General features: G+C 46.0%; 1 protein-coding gene across 2 annotated transcripts in view; it reads right to left on the bottom strand.

The window, feature by feature from the left end:
• The window catches only part of DYM (dymeclin), a 248,864-nt gene that overhangs the window by 97,790 nt on the left and 135,533 nt on the right, over nucleotides 1–15,541 (bottom strand). For both annotated transcript variants that reach the window (XM_054398246.1, XM_054398244.1), the window contains one exon: nucleotides 212–314. In XM_054398246.1, the coding sequence (XP_054254221.1) occupies nucleotides 212–314 (103 nt within the window). The remainder of the gene's footprint in view (nucleotides 1–211; nucleotides 315–15,541) is intronic.

The following is a 15,541-nucleotide window of genomic DNA, read 5'->3' on the forward strand; positions in this document are numbered from 1 at the left end:
TGAATAGTTGTGGTTTTGTTTTCCCACTTGTAAGTGTAGTGTTTGCTTTTAAGAAAAGACGTTTCAGACACAACATCACTCACACAGGTTCCTGTATTTTGGTGTTGGTGGCTGCTTGGCTGCCTCGTGTTTTGACAGATCTCTGCAGATTTAGGGATGTGCCACTTCTATTTTGAAGCAAACCCACTGAAACATGCAGTCAGATACTCACATAATCAGGAAGCGGTGAGTCGTTTGAACCCAGAGAACCTCTCAAGGACTGTGTGGCTTGCTCCAGCACTTTGTTGTGTTTTTTAGACAGCAAAGAAAATAAACTGCAGAATAAAAAAGGAGGGGGAAAAATGATTAGAATTCACAATAGGATTCTGAAATAACTAGTGAAGACTATCCAGACAGAAGAGATGTTATGTTGTACGCACAAGCTTGAATAAAGAGGTTTTTGGAATGCAACGCACAATAGTTACAAAATTTACTTGTTTATTCATTTAACATCTGGGATAAGAGGCAGCAGAATTTTAATTAGGAAGATTCTATACAATAAATGATGTGAAGAGCATCATAATTTCATGGTTAAGTTACACAGAGTCACAGCATGGTGGGAGTTGGAAGGGACCTCTGGAGATCATCCAGTCCAATTCCCCTGCTCAAGCAGGGACACTCACAGGAAGCAGCCCAGCAGCACAAGGACCAGGGGGGGGTGGAGGCTCTCCACACAAGGACACTCCACAACCTGTCTGGGCAGCCTGCTCCAGCCTTCCACCACCCTCACAACAAACAACTTTCTCCTCCTGCTCACATGGAACCTCCTGGGTTCCCTTTTGCACCCCTTGCCCCTTGGCCTGTCCCTGGACACCACTGAGCAGAGCCTGGCCCCAGCCTCTTGCCCCCCCCCAGCCTTTCTCTCTTGCTGAGCATTGCTCAGATCCCCTCTGGGGCTGCTCTTCTCCAGGGGCTCAGATCCCCAGGGGCTCTCAGCCTTTGCTCCTCACAGAGATGCTCCAGGGCCCCTCAGCATCTTTGTAGCCTCCACTGGACTCTCTCCAGTAGTTCCCTGTCTCCCTTAAACTGGGGAGCCCAGAACTGGACAAGCAGTTCTTACCAGTCAAACTGTTACAGAAGGGATGGTACACAGCCATTGGACCTCCTAACCAGGATCTGATTGCTCAAAGACATTTTTTAAGTGCAACACCTCATGCAATATACTGAGATATGCCTTTAAGCGTCTTGTGTAGTATTGACTGGAACACCAGGAAGAATCCAAGTATATGTCAGGAGCTTTGGGTATTTGGAGGCTGAGATTTGCATTTTACTAGAAAATGCTCTTTAAAAGTGTATTTAGCTTCATTCAAGCAAAAAAGCATTACCCTGGCTTTACAAACAACCTGTGAAATCAGAGGTACATGCAGATAAAGAAACATTTTTCTCATGCTCTTTGGAAAAAAGTCATGGCAATAGCATAATCTGATATATAAAGAGAATGTAACTTGACTCCAGTGGTAGAAGAAGAGATGAGAAGTGGAAGCATTGGACAAAGGTCACCAGCTCGTGCTCAGCAGTTTCAAGCAGTCAGATAAATCTGTAAAACCACTGGATAACTCAAACGTGGTTTGCAGCTCCCTTTCCTTACTCTTCATCTTTCCATAGGTCATGTATGTCTATGGGAGTGCTGGAGGCCTGGAGCAGGCTGCCCAGACAGGTTGTGGAGTCTCCTTGTCAGGAGAGCTTCCGACCCTCCCTGGACATTGTGCTGCTGGACAAGCTGCTATGGGTGCCCTGCTTGAGCAGGGTGAGGTGGACTGGATGAGCTCCAGAGGTCCCTTCCAACCCCAACCATGCTGTGATTCTATGATATATTTACAAAGGTTCTTCTGGCATCTGTCTGGAGCATTACAGGACTCCTCAGGCTTTCCTTAGATGACAGTGTTGGTTCTTAGAGGGTAAAATGCCTGCCTTGACAAATAAGCACCAACAAAATTCACCGTACCCTGAGCATGCTGCTCTTGGAGGGGGTTACACTTGGGATGAGGAACACTGGCAGGCTCCTTGCTCACCAGAGTCAGTTACAAAATGTTTAAGTTGGTTTAGTAAATAAAAAATTAAGTGGCAAAATACCACCTCAGTTTTATCTCCTAGAGATCCTCTAAGTTTTAGAACTAGAGAACAGCTTCAGAGCTTTGAAAGCTTTCCTACCTCAGGAAATGATGCTCAGCATTTGAAGAAGTTCTCTTAAATTTACTTTATTTTTTAATTAAAATATGTCATTGATGTGTTTCACAGATAGTAGGAGTAGGTGCCTCAGAGTATCAGAGCCTGCCCCCTCAATGCTAGTCAAGAGCCTCAGGGAAAAGCTTTTCTAGCACTTCACCACCAGGAATTAGTTATGCTTCTCATGTCTAACTCTTACTTCCTAAGAGCCAATTCCATAAATTCCCTAAAACCATCTCCCAACACCTCTTCAGCCAGATATTTTCACAACAGATCAACACCTTCTTTCTAAAGAGAACCTTTGCTGCACACAGGACATCTAACTAAGCCAGATGAGAGCCCTCAAGAAGGTTGCACCATACCCAAGGCTCAGCCAGAATCTGCCAGAATGAGGAATGGGCTGAAGATGGCACAGCTGAAACCAGGGTCAGTACCATGGCCCCAGCAGGACACTGATACTGTGATAATCACAACTGGATTTGGTATTTTCAGGAAGAGACATGAAAACTGGAATCTTATCTTTCTCTTTTATTCTATCCAATAGAGCCTGGACAAAACATGTCAATTCTGAGCCCAAATGCCAACCAAACACTAATTCAATGCTATCAGTCAAAGCCACTAGAACATTCCATGTTAAAAAAGAAGCAGCACAGAAGTAAGACACATTAGTGAGGCCACATCTGCAGGACTGCGTCCAGTTCTGGGCTCCCCAGTTCAAGAGAGACAGGGAACTACTGGAGAGAGTACAGTAGAGGCTACAAAGATGCTGAGGGGCCTTGGAGCATCTCTGTGAGGAGCAAAGGCTGAGAGCCCCTGGGGCTGTTGAGCCTGGAGAAGAGCAGCTCCAGAGGGGATCTGAGCAATGCTCAGCAAGAGAGAAAGGATGGGGAGCAAGAAGCTGGGGCCACACTTTTGTCAGTGGTGCCCAGGGACAGGCCAAGGGGCAATGGGCACAAAGTGGAACCCAGGAGGTTCCATCTGAAGAGGAGGAGAAACTTCTTTGTTGTGAGGATGCTGGGGGGCTGGAGCAGGCTGTCCAGAGAGGTTGTGGAGTCTCCTTCTCTGGAGGGATTCCAACCTCACCTGGTCCTTGTGCTGCTGGGCAAGCTGCTGTGGGTGCCCTGCTTGAGCAGGGGGGTTGGACTAGATGACCTCCAGAGGCCCCTTCCAACCCATTACCAGTCTTGGATTCTGTGCAGCAGAGGCTTCATCTTTTCCCCTTCCACAGTTAGTCTGTACTCTCAGATGGAAATTGTTTTTTTCAGATCACAATTTGCCTTGGTCTGAAACAACAGCACCACTTTTCACACCACAGCTATCTTTGAAGCCTCAGCCTTCAGAGACACTGTCATCAGCACCATCTAGTGCTGTGGAGATAGAACACTCAGTTCCAACCAACTTGGTGATGCTTACAGGGAGGTGCAGCAAGAAAAGGTTAGATCTGCCGTCTGCCTGCTTCAGGGGATCATTTCACAAAAAGGAAGAATTTGGAATAAAAAGGATGAATTTGGAGTAAAAAGGATTTTCAACTAGTAGATTCTTCTCCAAAGCACATAAAGCATTTTGGCTACCAAGAAAATTTAAATATAACTGAAGGTGTGGGATCAGGAGTTTGAGAAGCTGGTTTAATCCATACATGCAAAGAGGAAAATGCACAAAGATCTGGTATTTTGCATGGAATTGAAAGAGCAAAGAGCAACTTTGCTTTTTCTGGCAGAAATGTAGAGAGCTGGGTAAAAGAAGGAGCACGGAAAAGGATGGAAGGCTGTTTTTTTTATACCCTGTTTCTGCTTCCTCAAATATTTTCCTTTATTTTTAAATTAAGTGTAACTCACTGAACTGCAGTGCTTGCTTATGGCATAAGTAAGCTCTTGGTGGCTGATTTGTGTCTCCAAAGCAGCAGTCAGGGGGCATGCTGTCTTTGGCACCTTGCAAAGTTTTGCTTTCCTGTCACATCTCATCAACCTTGCAATGGTGATGAGACACAACTAGGTGGGACAAATGCCCAGAACACCAAAACCCAGGTTAAAAAAAAATCAACACAATTCTCTTTTTCATAAATCCAGCTCCAAAAAACACCCCTTGGAGGAGAGCAGGGATGCATAGGCAGCAATTTTACATCTTAAACCCCAGGGCTCAGTGCTGGGACCAGTTCTGTTTGACATCTTTATTAATGATCTGGACAAGGGGATCAAGGGCACCCTCAGTAAGTTTGCAGATGGCACCAAGTTGGGTGGGAGTGTTGATCTGCTTGAGGGTTAGGAGGCTCTACAGTGGGATCTGGCCAGCCTGGATCAATGGACTGAGGCCACTGGGATGAGGTTCAACAAGGCCAAGTGCTGGGTCCTGCCCTTGGATCACGACAATCCCCTGCAACACTGCAGACTTGGGGCAGAGTGGCTGGCAACTGACCAGCAGAAAAAGACCTGGGGGTGCTGGTGGCAGCAGCTGAAGATGAGCCAGGGTGTGCTCAGGTGGCCAAGAAGGCCACCAGAATCCTGGCCTGGATCATCAAAGGTGTGGCCAGCAGGAGCAGGGTAGGGATTGCACCCCTGTGCTGGGCACTGGTGAGGCTGCACCTCCAATCCCAGGTTCAGCTTTGGACCCCTTATGCCAAGGGAGGACATTGAGATGCTGGAGCATGTCCAGAGAAGAGCAACAAAAATGTTGAAGTGTCTACAGCACAGATCTTGTGAGGAGCAGCTGAGGGACCTGAGGTTCAGCCTGGAGGAGACTGGAAAGGAGCATGAAGCCAGGTGGGGTTTGGTCTCTTCTCCAAAGGAACAGGTGATAGCATGAGAGAAAATGGCCTTAAGTTGTGCCAGGGGAAGTTTAGCTGAAAAATTTCTTCCCCCAAAGTGTTGTCAAGACCTGGCTGAGGCTGCCTATGGCAGTGCTGGAGTCCCCATCCCTGGAGAGGTTTCAAACCTGTGTAGTTGTGGTGCTGAGGGCCATGGCTTAGTGGTGGCTTGGCAGTGCTGGGTTAACAATTGGGCTTGGTGCTAAAAGGCCCTTACAACCAAAACTGTACTTAAACCAAGCTCAAAGAGCTCCACAGAGACACTGCAACAAAACAGAAAAACTTAAGGCCAGAGGTTTTGCTTAATGATGGAATTGGGGTGTTGAGAGGAAGTAGTGTTGCCTACTGAAATGGTCTAAAGCTTCACCACCAATTAATTAACTTATTATTATGCCTGTAACTCTGCCCCTGAAAACCAGCCTGACAAACATCATTTACTTTAATTTAACAATCCTCAAACAAGATTTGCATGAAATTTAGCTCCTAAAAAATATTTTATCCCTGACAAACACTGCCTTCTAAAGGACACTGCACCAGTCACATCCTCGCTGTCTGCAAGGTTTTGGGTGTTAATTTGATTTTAAAGGTATGAATTTAAAACAGGAAAAATGTTTTCAGAGATTCATAGAATGGTTTAGGTTGGAAGGGACCCTGAACATCATCTAGCTTTACCACAAAGTTGTTCCTCTCCCCATAACAAAGCATGAGATGAGTGCCAGTTCGTCCAGAGGTGGGAATTAAGATGATCCCAGGCTTTTCCCTCATAGTGCTTAGCTTTGCTAGACTAACAATCAAGTTGAGATTGAATTAAACAAAAAATAAACATGCAATGTTGTCACACAGGGCAGCCCACACAAGTTGACAAGAATATGGATTTTTCTGCCACAGTGCTTCTCCTCTCTATTCCATTCTTCTCCATCAACTCTCAGACAGGCTATGGAGGCAGACAGACCCTTTAATCTCTCTCAATATGGACATTTCAAAGTAATAAAAAATGATGTTCAAAACTTTGGTCATTGCTACCTCCATCTGTATCTCACAGAAGTAATTATAGAACAATGTTTACTGAGCAAAATGATAGGTTGGGATAACAGCAAAATGAAACAACAGCTGGCAGCCATTAGAGATCTTCAGATCACACCATGGATGAGCTCTGCCAACAAGGAAGGCTCAAGGCTGAACAACAATCTCAAGGTCTTATGATTCTGATTTTTAGGAATTCGTGGCCATCAGGTCAAGGCAGGGGATTCTGCTGTGCTCTGCTGAGACCCCCCCTGCAGTGCTGGGGCAGCTCTGGAGTGCTCAGCACAGCACAGACAGGGACCTGCTGGAGCAGGGCCAGAGGAGGCCACAGCAATGCTGGCAGGGCTGGAAGGGCTCTGCTGGGAGGCTCCAGGCTGAGAGAGTTGGGCTTGGGCAGCCTGCAGAAGAGAAGGCTCCAGGGAGACCTTCTGGTGGCCTTGTAGAGACCTCTAAGAAAGCTGGGGACAGAGTTTTTGTCAGGGCCCGTTGTGACAGGCCAAGGGGTGACGGTTTGAAACTAAAATAGGGAGATTGGGAGTGGAGAGAAGGACAAAATATTTGAGACTGAGGGTGGTGAGAGCCTGTCCCAGGCTGCCCAGGGAGGTGGAAGATGTCCCATCCCTGGCACCATTCCAGGTGAGGTTGTCTAGGGCTGGGAGCAACCTGATTTGGTTGCAGATGTCCCTGGTGACTGCAGGGGGGTTGGACTGGATGAGCTCTAAAGGTTCCTTCCAACCTGACACATTCAGCGATTCTGCGACTCGATGGATTCTTAACTCCCTCTACAGAGATGAAGTTTTCAATTTCACACAAGGCTGAGCTTCGATCAGTGCCGAGATGATTGCAGACCAAACAGGAACGGTTGCCTGAGTGCAATTTGATTGTGTGTTATTTGCACACACAATAAAACTCCAAGCAGCAACACGTGAACTTCACACTGTCATAAAGCCAATTCCACAAAGCCTATGGATACAAGGAAGGAGAGAAAAAAACCAACCCCATAACAACCAATAATGGGAACTCATTTAACAACTGTATCCTCAGTTCACCAAAAAAATCACAAGACAAAAATTATGCGGGGGAAAAGAATAGACCAGCTTGTGCAAGTTCTACAAAATAACTGATTGAAATGAGAAGTTTTAAGTAAATGTAGATATAGAATTCACCAAAAACCGGAGCCTTGGGCAGTAAGAAAGTAGCAGGAATTAAAGAGGTGACCCAAGATAATGGCAAGATAATCCTCAGTGTAATGAGAGTCTCAGAGTGGGAGACAAGCGGTGGACATTTACAGAGGAAGGTCAGATGGAGTTCTGTGACAGAAAAAAAGGAATTGAGCTTCTCCCAACCCAAATCACTAATGAGCTTCTCAGAAGGAAAGACCTTCAATTACCTGAATTCAAAGGCTGAGCCCTGGGGCTGTTTAGCCTGGACAGGGAATTTCTTGAATGTTGATCAATATCAAAGTGTGGGGGGCAAGAGGATGGGGCCATACTCTTTTCAGTCGTGCTCAGCTGCAGGACTAAGGGCAGTGGGCACAAACTGGAACCCAAGAGGTTCCATTTGAAGACAAAGAAAAAACATTCTGTGGTGTGAGGGTGCTGGAGGCCTGGAGCAGGCTGCTCAGAGAGGTTGTGGAGTTTCCTTTTCCAGGTAGCTTCCAAAACCCAGCTGGACTTTGGGATGCTGGGCACGCTGCTATGGGTGCCCCTGCTTTAGCAGGGGGTGTGGACTTGATGATCCCCTGAGATCTCTTCCAACCCCTACCAGCCTGGTATTCCCTTTGTGTGCTGAGAATGACTCGAGCGCTGTCACATCATGTGTTTGGAGATTAGAAATTCAGATTGTTCTGAATCTTTTCTCCTCACTCTCCTCGTTCAGAAGTACACTCCAAACAAGCTGGATGACACAAACACTATCTGGTGGATGGGAAGGCAAGAGTCAGTTTCAGGGATCAAAAATGGTGATGATGAACATTCTCAAACAATTCAGCACCACTCCGTGCCATTCCTGCACTCATCTCTCACAGAGATGCCAAATTGCACTATTGTTCTCCACTTTAAAGAATTAAATATAAGCTCTAAACACCCTAACCATGTCATGCAAATACTCCTAAAACAATAGAATTTTGTAACGCCTGCACGGATGCCACAATCATATGAGGCAGAAAAAAAAAAAACAAAACAGAACTTCTTTATATAGCAAGCTCTAAATATATATCTTTGTTTTCAGACCTGACAACTGAAATTCAAACCCATACCTTAGTGTATGTGAGCAACACTGCTGTGTTCCTCATAGGAAATAAAACAATTACACTGAGCTACAGAAGAAAGAGTAAGAATAAGGGATGAGATGCCATCCAGAGGGAGCTGGAAAGGCTGGAGAAGTGAGCTTGTGTGAGCCTCATGAGGTGAAAGAAGGCCAAGGGTAAGGTCCCACATGTGGGTTGGGGATAGCCCCAGTATTCTGACCTATACCACAAACCCCCATGCTGGGGATGCAGGGCTGGAGAGCAGCCCTGTGCAGAAGGCCTTGGGGGTGCTGGGTGTGCAGAGCTGGCCATGAGCCGGCACTGAGTGCTGCCAGTCCAGAGCCAGCCCTGTGCTGGGCTGATCCCCAGCAGTGTGGGCAGCAGGGGCAGGGAGGGGATTCTGCCCCTCTGCTGTGCTCTGCTGAGACCCCCCCTGCAGTGCTGGGGCAGCTCTGGAGTGCTCAGCACAGCACAGACAGGGAGCTGCTGGAGCAGGGCCAGAGGAGGCCACAGCAATGCTGGCAGGGCTGGAAGGGCTCTGCTGGGAGGCTCCAGGCTGAGAGAGTTGGGCTTGGGCAGCCTGCAGAAGAGAAGGCTCTAGGGAGACCTTCTGGTGGCCTTGCAGTGCTTCAAGGGACCTAGAAGAAAGCTGGGGACAGAGTTTTCAGCAGGGCCAGTTGTGACATGACAAAGGGCAATGGTTGGAAACTAAAAGAGGGAGATTGAGAGTGGAGAGAAGGAAGAAATGATTGACTGCGAATGTGGTGGTGAGATCAGTGGCCCAGGCTGCCCAGAAAAGAGGTAGAATCCAGGTGAGGTTGTCTGGGGCTGTGAGCAACCTGCTCTAGTTGCAGATGTCCCTGGTGACTGCAGGGGGTTGGACTGGGTGATTGCTAATTCCAACCCAGTCTGTGATTTTATAGTCCTGTATGGAGTGCCTGGTGGCAAGCAAGTGGGGCAGCCTTTCTATGAGCCATGGAGAAATGGTCTACAGGCACTGAAGGAACCAGGCCCTGGGACAAATTCATTTAGCACAAGTAAGTACAGAAAAACCACTAAGTTGTCAAATACCCCTGTCTACTGGAGAGCCCTCAAGGCATCTTGCTTTTGAGTTATCCAAGCTGTAATAGCACATAAATAATCAGAAAGAATAACCACAGAGAACATCATGAGATATGTGGGTCAGTTTTCTCCATGGTGGGAGACAGTTTTGACTTACTTTAGCCCTACTCTAAGGCCTGGGAGACATCTGGGATTGCAGGAAGGAGCTAACCTAATAAGATACCATATTGTGAAAAAAATAAATATGTACACCCTGCATCTTCCTTTCTCATCTTGTAGAGTGCCCAGGGAGGTGGTGGAAGCCTCATGCCTGGAAGATTTTAAGGCCAGGCTGGAGGTGGCTGTGAGCAACCTGCTGTAGTGTGAAGTGTCCCTGCCCATGGCAGGAGGGTTGGAACTGGATGAGCCTTGAGGTCCCTTCCAACCCTGACAATTCCACGATTCTGTGTGTTACTAACTTCTGCTGAATAAAGCTTTGCAATGTTTACTATTTGGTCCATCTGGATTGTGGAGATGATGTGAAACCAAGAGACAGTCATGGACAGAAATAATATGCTTTCCATAGGTATCACTGATGAAACATTGAGGAGTGTTTAAAGGACTAGAATGAAAAGGGCTTCTCCCAGGTAGGAAAAAGGGCAATGTGAGGATAGCATGGACATGTTTGACCTTGCTGGTTGGGGATCATAATTTGTTTGACTTCTCTTGTCTAGTGTCTTCTCAAAAACATGTTTGTCCCCTTGGAAACAGGCTGTGCATCTCAGCAGCTTGCTCATTCAGGGAAAATCCCAAAGCCTCATCCCAAACCATTTTAGGACATCTGAGTAAATAACCAACTTCTACCCCACCTTCCTGTTACAGAATGAGCATCAAAGATTGTTCTTTTAATTCTACAGTCCTCACCTTGACCATGATAAATGAAGCACTTCAAGATATCTTCAGTTCATGACAAGAGCTCCTAATTTTAAAGAGTATCATCTGCCATTGCTCTGCATATGAACACAGATCTATAATTGATGTGCTATGAAGATATTCCAAGCTTTGTCTCCAAAAGAAATTATCTTGTTCCTAAGTAAAAAGACAGGCAGTCACTAGACACTTGTAGAAAAAGAGTGTAAGTAAGCACAGAAGGAACTCCAGACAATTAATGGAGGCTTTGCATTAACAAACAGGATTTCCTGTTAAAATGGAAACAAGAAGACAAAGAGACTCTGAAAAACAGAAGCAAGGAATTTGATGCGGTGAGACAGACCTAGATATTTACAAAAGTAAGCCCAGAGTTTAATTTGCAGAGAGCAGGAAATGTGTTATTCAATTGAAGGCAGCTCATGGACCCTTCCCAATGAATGCAGGGGAACTGGAGTTCCTATGGCTAAAGAAGTAAAAGGCACAGAAAGCAGTGAATCCCTTCCCCTTGGTACAGATAATTTCATTCCCCTTTTGTCTGGCATGCCAGAAAACATCCTTGTAGTTCAAGTCAAGGGATAGAGGCAGGGGAAGGTGAGGAACATCACAGAGAAAGAACAAATTCCTATCTCCACATTGTTACTTGTGAAGCTCAGGAGGTTCAAAAAGGACAAGTGCAAGGTAACCCCCAGTGTAAATCCAAGCTAGGGGATGCAGGGCTGGAGATGTAGGTCCTGTGCAGAAGGCCTTGGGAGTGCTGGGGGTGCAGAGCTGGCCATGAGCTGGCACTGAGTGCTGCCAGCCCAGAGCCAGCCCTGTGCTGGGCTGATCCCCAGCAGTGTGGGCAGCAGGGGCAGGGAGGGGATTCTGCCCCTCTGCTGTGCTCTGCTGAGACCCCCCCTGCAGTGCTGGGGCAGCTCTGGAGTGCTCAGCACAGCACAGACAGGGAGCTGCTGGAGCAGGGCCAGAGGAGGCCACAGCAATGCTGGCAGGGCTGGAAGGGCTCTGCTGGGAGGCTCCAGGCTGAGAGAGTTGGGCTTGGGCAGCCTGCAGAAGAGAAGGCTCCAGGGAGGCCTTCTGGTGGCCTTGCAGGACTTCAAGGGGGCTGGAAGAAAGCTGGGGGCAGAGTTTTTTACCAGGATAGGTTGTGACAGGACAGGAGGTGATGGCTGGAAACTAAAAGAGGGGGACTGAGAGTGGAGAGAAGGAAGAAATGTTTGATCTTGAGGGTGGTGAGAGCCTGTCCCAGTTTGCCCAGAGAGATGGGAGATGTCCCATCCCTGGCAGCTTTCCAGGTGAGGCTACTTGGGGCTGTGAGCAACCTGCTCTAGCTGCATATGTTCCTGCTGACTGCAAGGGGTTAGACTGGATGATCCTCAAATGTCCCTTCTATAATAACCTCAATAACCAGACTGCAATCTAGCATGGACTGAAACCCCCTGTGACAGGGCATTTAGCCAAGCTCCATATATCTGCTGTATTTTTCTCTAACCAAGTGAGTGCCAAGCAGCAAACTAAATTCAGGAAGGATTAAAACTATGGGTGGAAATGTGTGCAGTCCAGGATAAACAGAACAAATGTTGTAAAGCTCAGGCTAATTATAAGGTTTATTCAGAGCTAAATATCACTAGATCTGCCTGAAGTGTCTCAAGACATGGATGCAATTCCTTTCCATGTTCCCTGTTAATATTTTATAAGAACACCAAATGGGCAACAGGGTCCACAACATTTCCAATTCATCCACTTGCTCTTAATTCAATAGGATTAAGTGTTTTGTAGCTGCTGAGAGAAGACATTTGTCTTGAGTTATGACCAGACTTTGTGGGTGAGAATCAGAGGAAATTGCTGGAGAAAGCTGCCTGAGCAAAACTCCCACCCAAACCCCCAAAGACAGACTCTGAACAATGAAACCAGAAGAATGTTACAAAGACACCACTGCTGTGCAACCTAAGGTCCAAATCCTTGTCCCTTGGAGCAGCCTCCATCTGGCATGGCATTGCTCAGACACAGTGGTTGTGTGTCTACACATGCATTTCATAGAATCATAGACTTGTTATGATTGGAAAAGACATCTAAGACCTTCAAGTCCAACCATGAACCCAGTACCACCACAGCCATCAAACCATGTCCCCAAGTGCCACGTCTACACGTCTTTTAAACACCTCCAGGGTGGTGACTCCACCATCTCCCTGGGCAGCCTGTTCCAATGCCTGACCACTCTTTCAGTAAAGAAATTCTCCTAATGTCCAGTCTAAACCTCCCCTGGCACAGTTCCAGGCCATTTCCTCTCAGTCTATCACTAGAGAGAAGAGGCCAACTCTCACCTCACCGCAACCTCCTTTCAGGGAGTTGTAGAGAGCCATGAGGTCTCCCCTCAACCTCCTCTTCTCCAGGCTGCACAACCCCAGCTTCCTCAGCTGCTCCTCACAAGCTGCTCTTCTAGACCCTTCCCCAGCCTCCTTGCTGTCTAATTGATGTGTGCTTGGGTCACAGCTACACTTCTCAAGACAACTGCTCTGCCTCTCTGTGCTCGTTCTGACAGGAAGGAATCTGGATCCACACTAGGAGTTAAGACTCATTCCAAATGCAGATCACAGGGTGTGTGCCTTGTTAACAGCCAGGACACTGTGATCCTGGGCAAGCTGCTGTGGGTGCCCCTGCTTTAGCAGGGGGGGGTTGGACTGGATGACCTCCAGAGGTCCCCTCCAACCCCACCACCATTCTTCGTTTCTGTGTAACTTAACCACGAACTTATGACGCTCTCCACATTGATTATTGTATAGACTTTCTGTGATTAAGTTTAATATCCAACACTAAATCTTTCTTGCAGAAGCATAGCAACACTGTGCTTCAAAAATAAACATCACAAGTACGAACTGTTGACATCCTTCATTGTAGTATCAACATCAATCCCCTTTTGTTGAATTTCTGGGGATTTATGTACCTAGACATAAACCTGCAAAACACAGCCAGTCATGAATAAACTCCTTTCCAAGCAAAACTCAAGTCAAAACAGAAGGGAAATAAAAATATATGTTCTCTAATCCTGTAAGATACCCATGTCATTGGGGAAAGAAAAAAGAAAGAAAAAAAAAGAATCTATCAGGAACACTAGTTTTAATTATTTATTTTAAGGGATTTATTAATAGCCCTCAAAATCCAATAGCAGCAGAGGTTGAGCAAAACAAAGGATAATGAAGCATTTCGTAAGAGTTCAATGCACTATGGAAAAAGCTACAGTTGAAATGATCCACACAGAGGTTAATTTGGATTTAGGGAGCCCCAGCCTGCCCCTGCCCAGTTCAGTACAAGTGCTGTGCCAACATCCTGGGAAGTCAGCCCACGGCATTTTCTTAATTCCTGTTATTCAACAGATTCTTCTATTTTTGTTTCTTATTTTCTTTCTTATTTTCCTTCTTTCCTTCTTTCTTTCTCATTTTCTATTTTCCTTCTTTCTTTTTCTTTCTTTCTTTTTCTTTCTCTTTCTTTTTCTTTCTCTTTCTTTCGTTCTCTTTCTTTCTTTTTCTTTTTCTTTCTTTCTTTCTCTTTCTTTTTCTTTCTCTTTTTCTTTGTCTTTCTTTCTCTTTCTTTCTTTTTCTTTGTCTTTCTCTTTCTTTCTTTCTCTTTCTTTCTTTCTCTTTCTTTTCCTTCTTTCTTATTTTCCTTCTTATTTTCTTTCTCATTTTCCCTCTTTCTTTCTTATTTTTATTCTTTCTTTCTTATTTCCCATCTTTCTTATTTTCTTTCTTATTTTCCTTCCTTCTTTCTCTCTTATTTTCCTTCTTCCTTCCTTTCTTTCTTTCCCTCTTTCTTTCCTTCCTTCTTCTTAGAGGCTACAGCCTCTCTGCAGCACCCATGCCCATTCCAATCTATGTGTGAGAAGTAACACCTGGGTCTGTCATCTGCTTTATTTCAGGAGGCTGAACAGTAAAACTTCCTTCCTAAGATCACATCTTAAATTTGGAGAGTTCAGTGATTTTCTTCTCCTTGTTCTACCCAATGTAAGATGGAAAAACAACCTGTGCAATGTGAAACACAACTCCTGAGCACAGCACAGGTATATAGAGAGCATAACATGGTCTTCAGCATCTACAACATCTATCAAGGGCAATAGCATTTTGGCTTAGCACCACTAAGAGTGCCACTGCTGCTCCTTCATTATCAGGACTAGTACAGGGATTGTTCTCCAGCACTGGGCACTGATGAGAACTCATCTCAAATCTTGAGGTCAGTTTTGGGTCACTCACTCCAAAAAGGACATTTTGGTGCTGGAGCATGTCTAGAGAAAGGCAATGAAACTGGTCAAGGGTCTGGACACAGGTCTATTGAAGAGTAGCTGAGGGACCTGGGATTGCTCAGCCTGGAGGCTGAGGAGGCTGAGAAGAGATCTTCTGGCTCTCTACAGCTCCCTGAACGGAGGTTGGAGCCAGGTAGGGGTTGGTCTCTTCTCCCAGTTAACAAGCAATAGGACAAGAGGAGACAGTCTCAAGTTGCACCAGGGGAGGTTTAGGTTGAACGTGAGGAACAATTTCTTCTCCCAAAGGGTTATCAAGGCCTCGTCCAGGCTGCCCACAGCAGTGTTGGAGTCGTCATCCCCCGGAGGGATGTCAAAGCTGTGTAGCTGTGGTGCTGAGGGACATGGTTCAGTGGTGACCTGGCAGTGCTGGGGTAACGACTGGACTCAATAACCTTAAGGTTCTCTTCCAACCTAAATGATTCTATGATTCTACAGAATCTTTTTTGGAAATACATTACAGATTGTTTGAAATGCTTTAACTACTCATCACTGCAAGATGACAGCTTTGGAACAGATCATCTGGAAGCCTTGAAAGAAGAAAAAATGTTTGGAGTACTGAATTTGCCCAGCTTCCACCTCCATCAGCAGTACTGCTCTCCCAAACAACTAATATATGCAAACCAAACCACCACGGCTCACAGCAGGAAGAGGCTTGTCAGCATCCCAAAAGAGCCTCCTCTTTGACCATCCCTTCATCATCTGTAAAAATACTTCCCAAAATTAGCAGGAAGTCCATCTTACTCCATGTTTCACAACCCAACCTACACAGAGCTAAACTGTAATCACCTTTTTTTTTTTTCCACTTTTTGCCCCCACCATAGGTCACCTGTCAGGGGATTTTTGTTCTGTTCTTGAGCTAAAAAGGTGTTAAGAGCCATTATGGGGTAAGATGCAGAAACATGAAGAGTCCTTATGTAAGGGAAAGCAGATTTTATTTTAGGTAACACCTCAAAGTTATTGTGCATTGCTTTTTTTTTTCCCCCATTAGGAAAAAGATCAT

This window comes from Indicator indicator, chromosome Z (genome assembly GCF_027791375.1).
Source record: "Indicator indicator isolate 239-I01 chromosome Z, UM_Iind_1.1, whole genome shotgun sequence".
Classification (NCBI taxonomy): Eukaryota; Metazoa; Chordata; class Aves; order Piciformes; family Indicatoridae; genus Indicator; species Indicator indicator.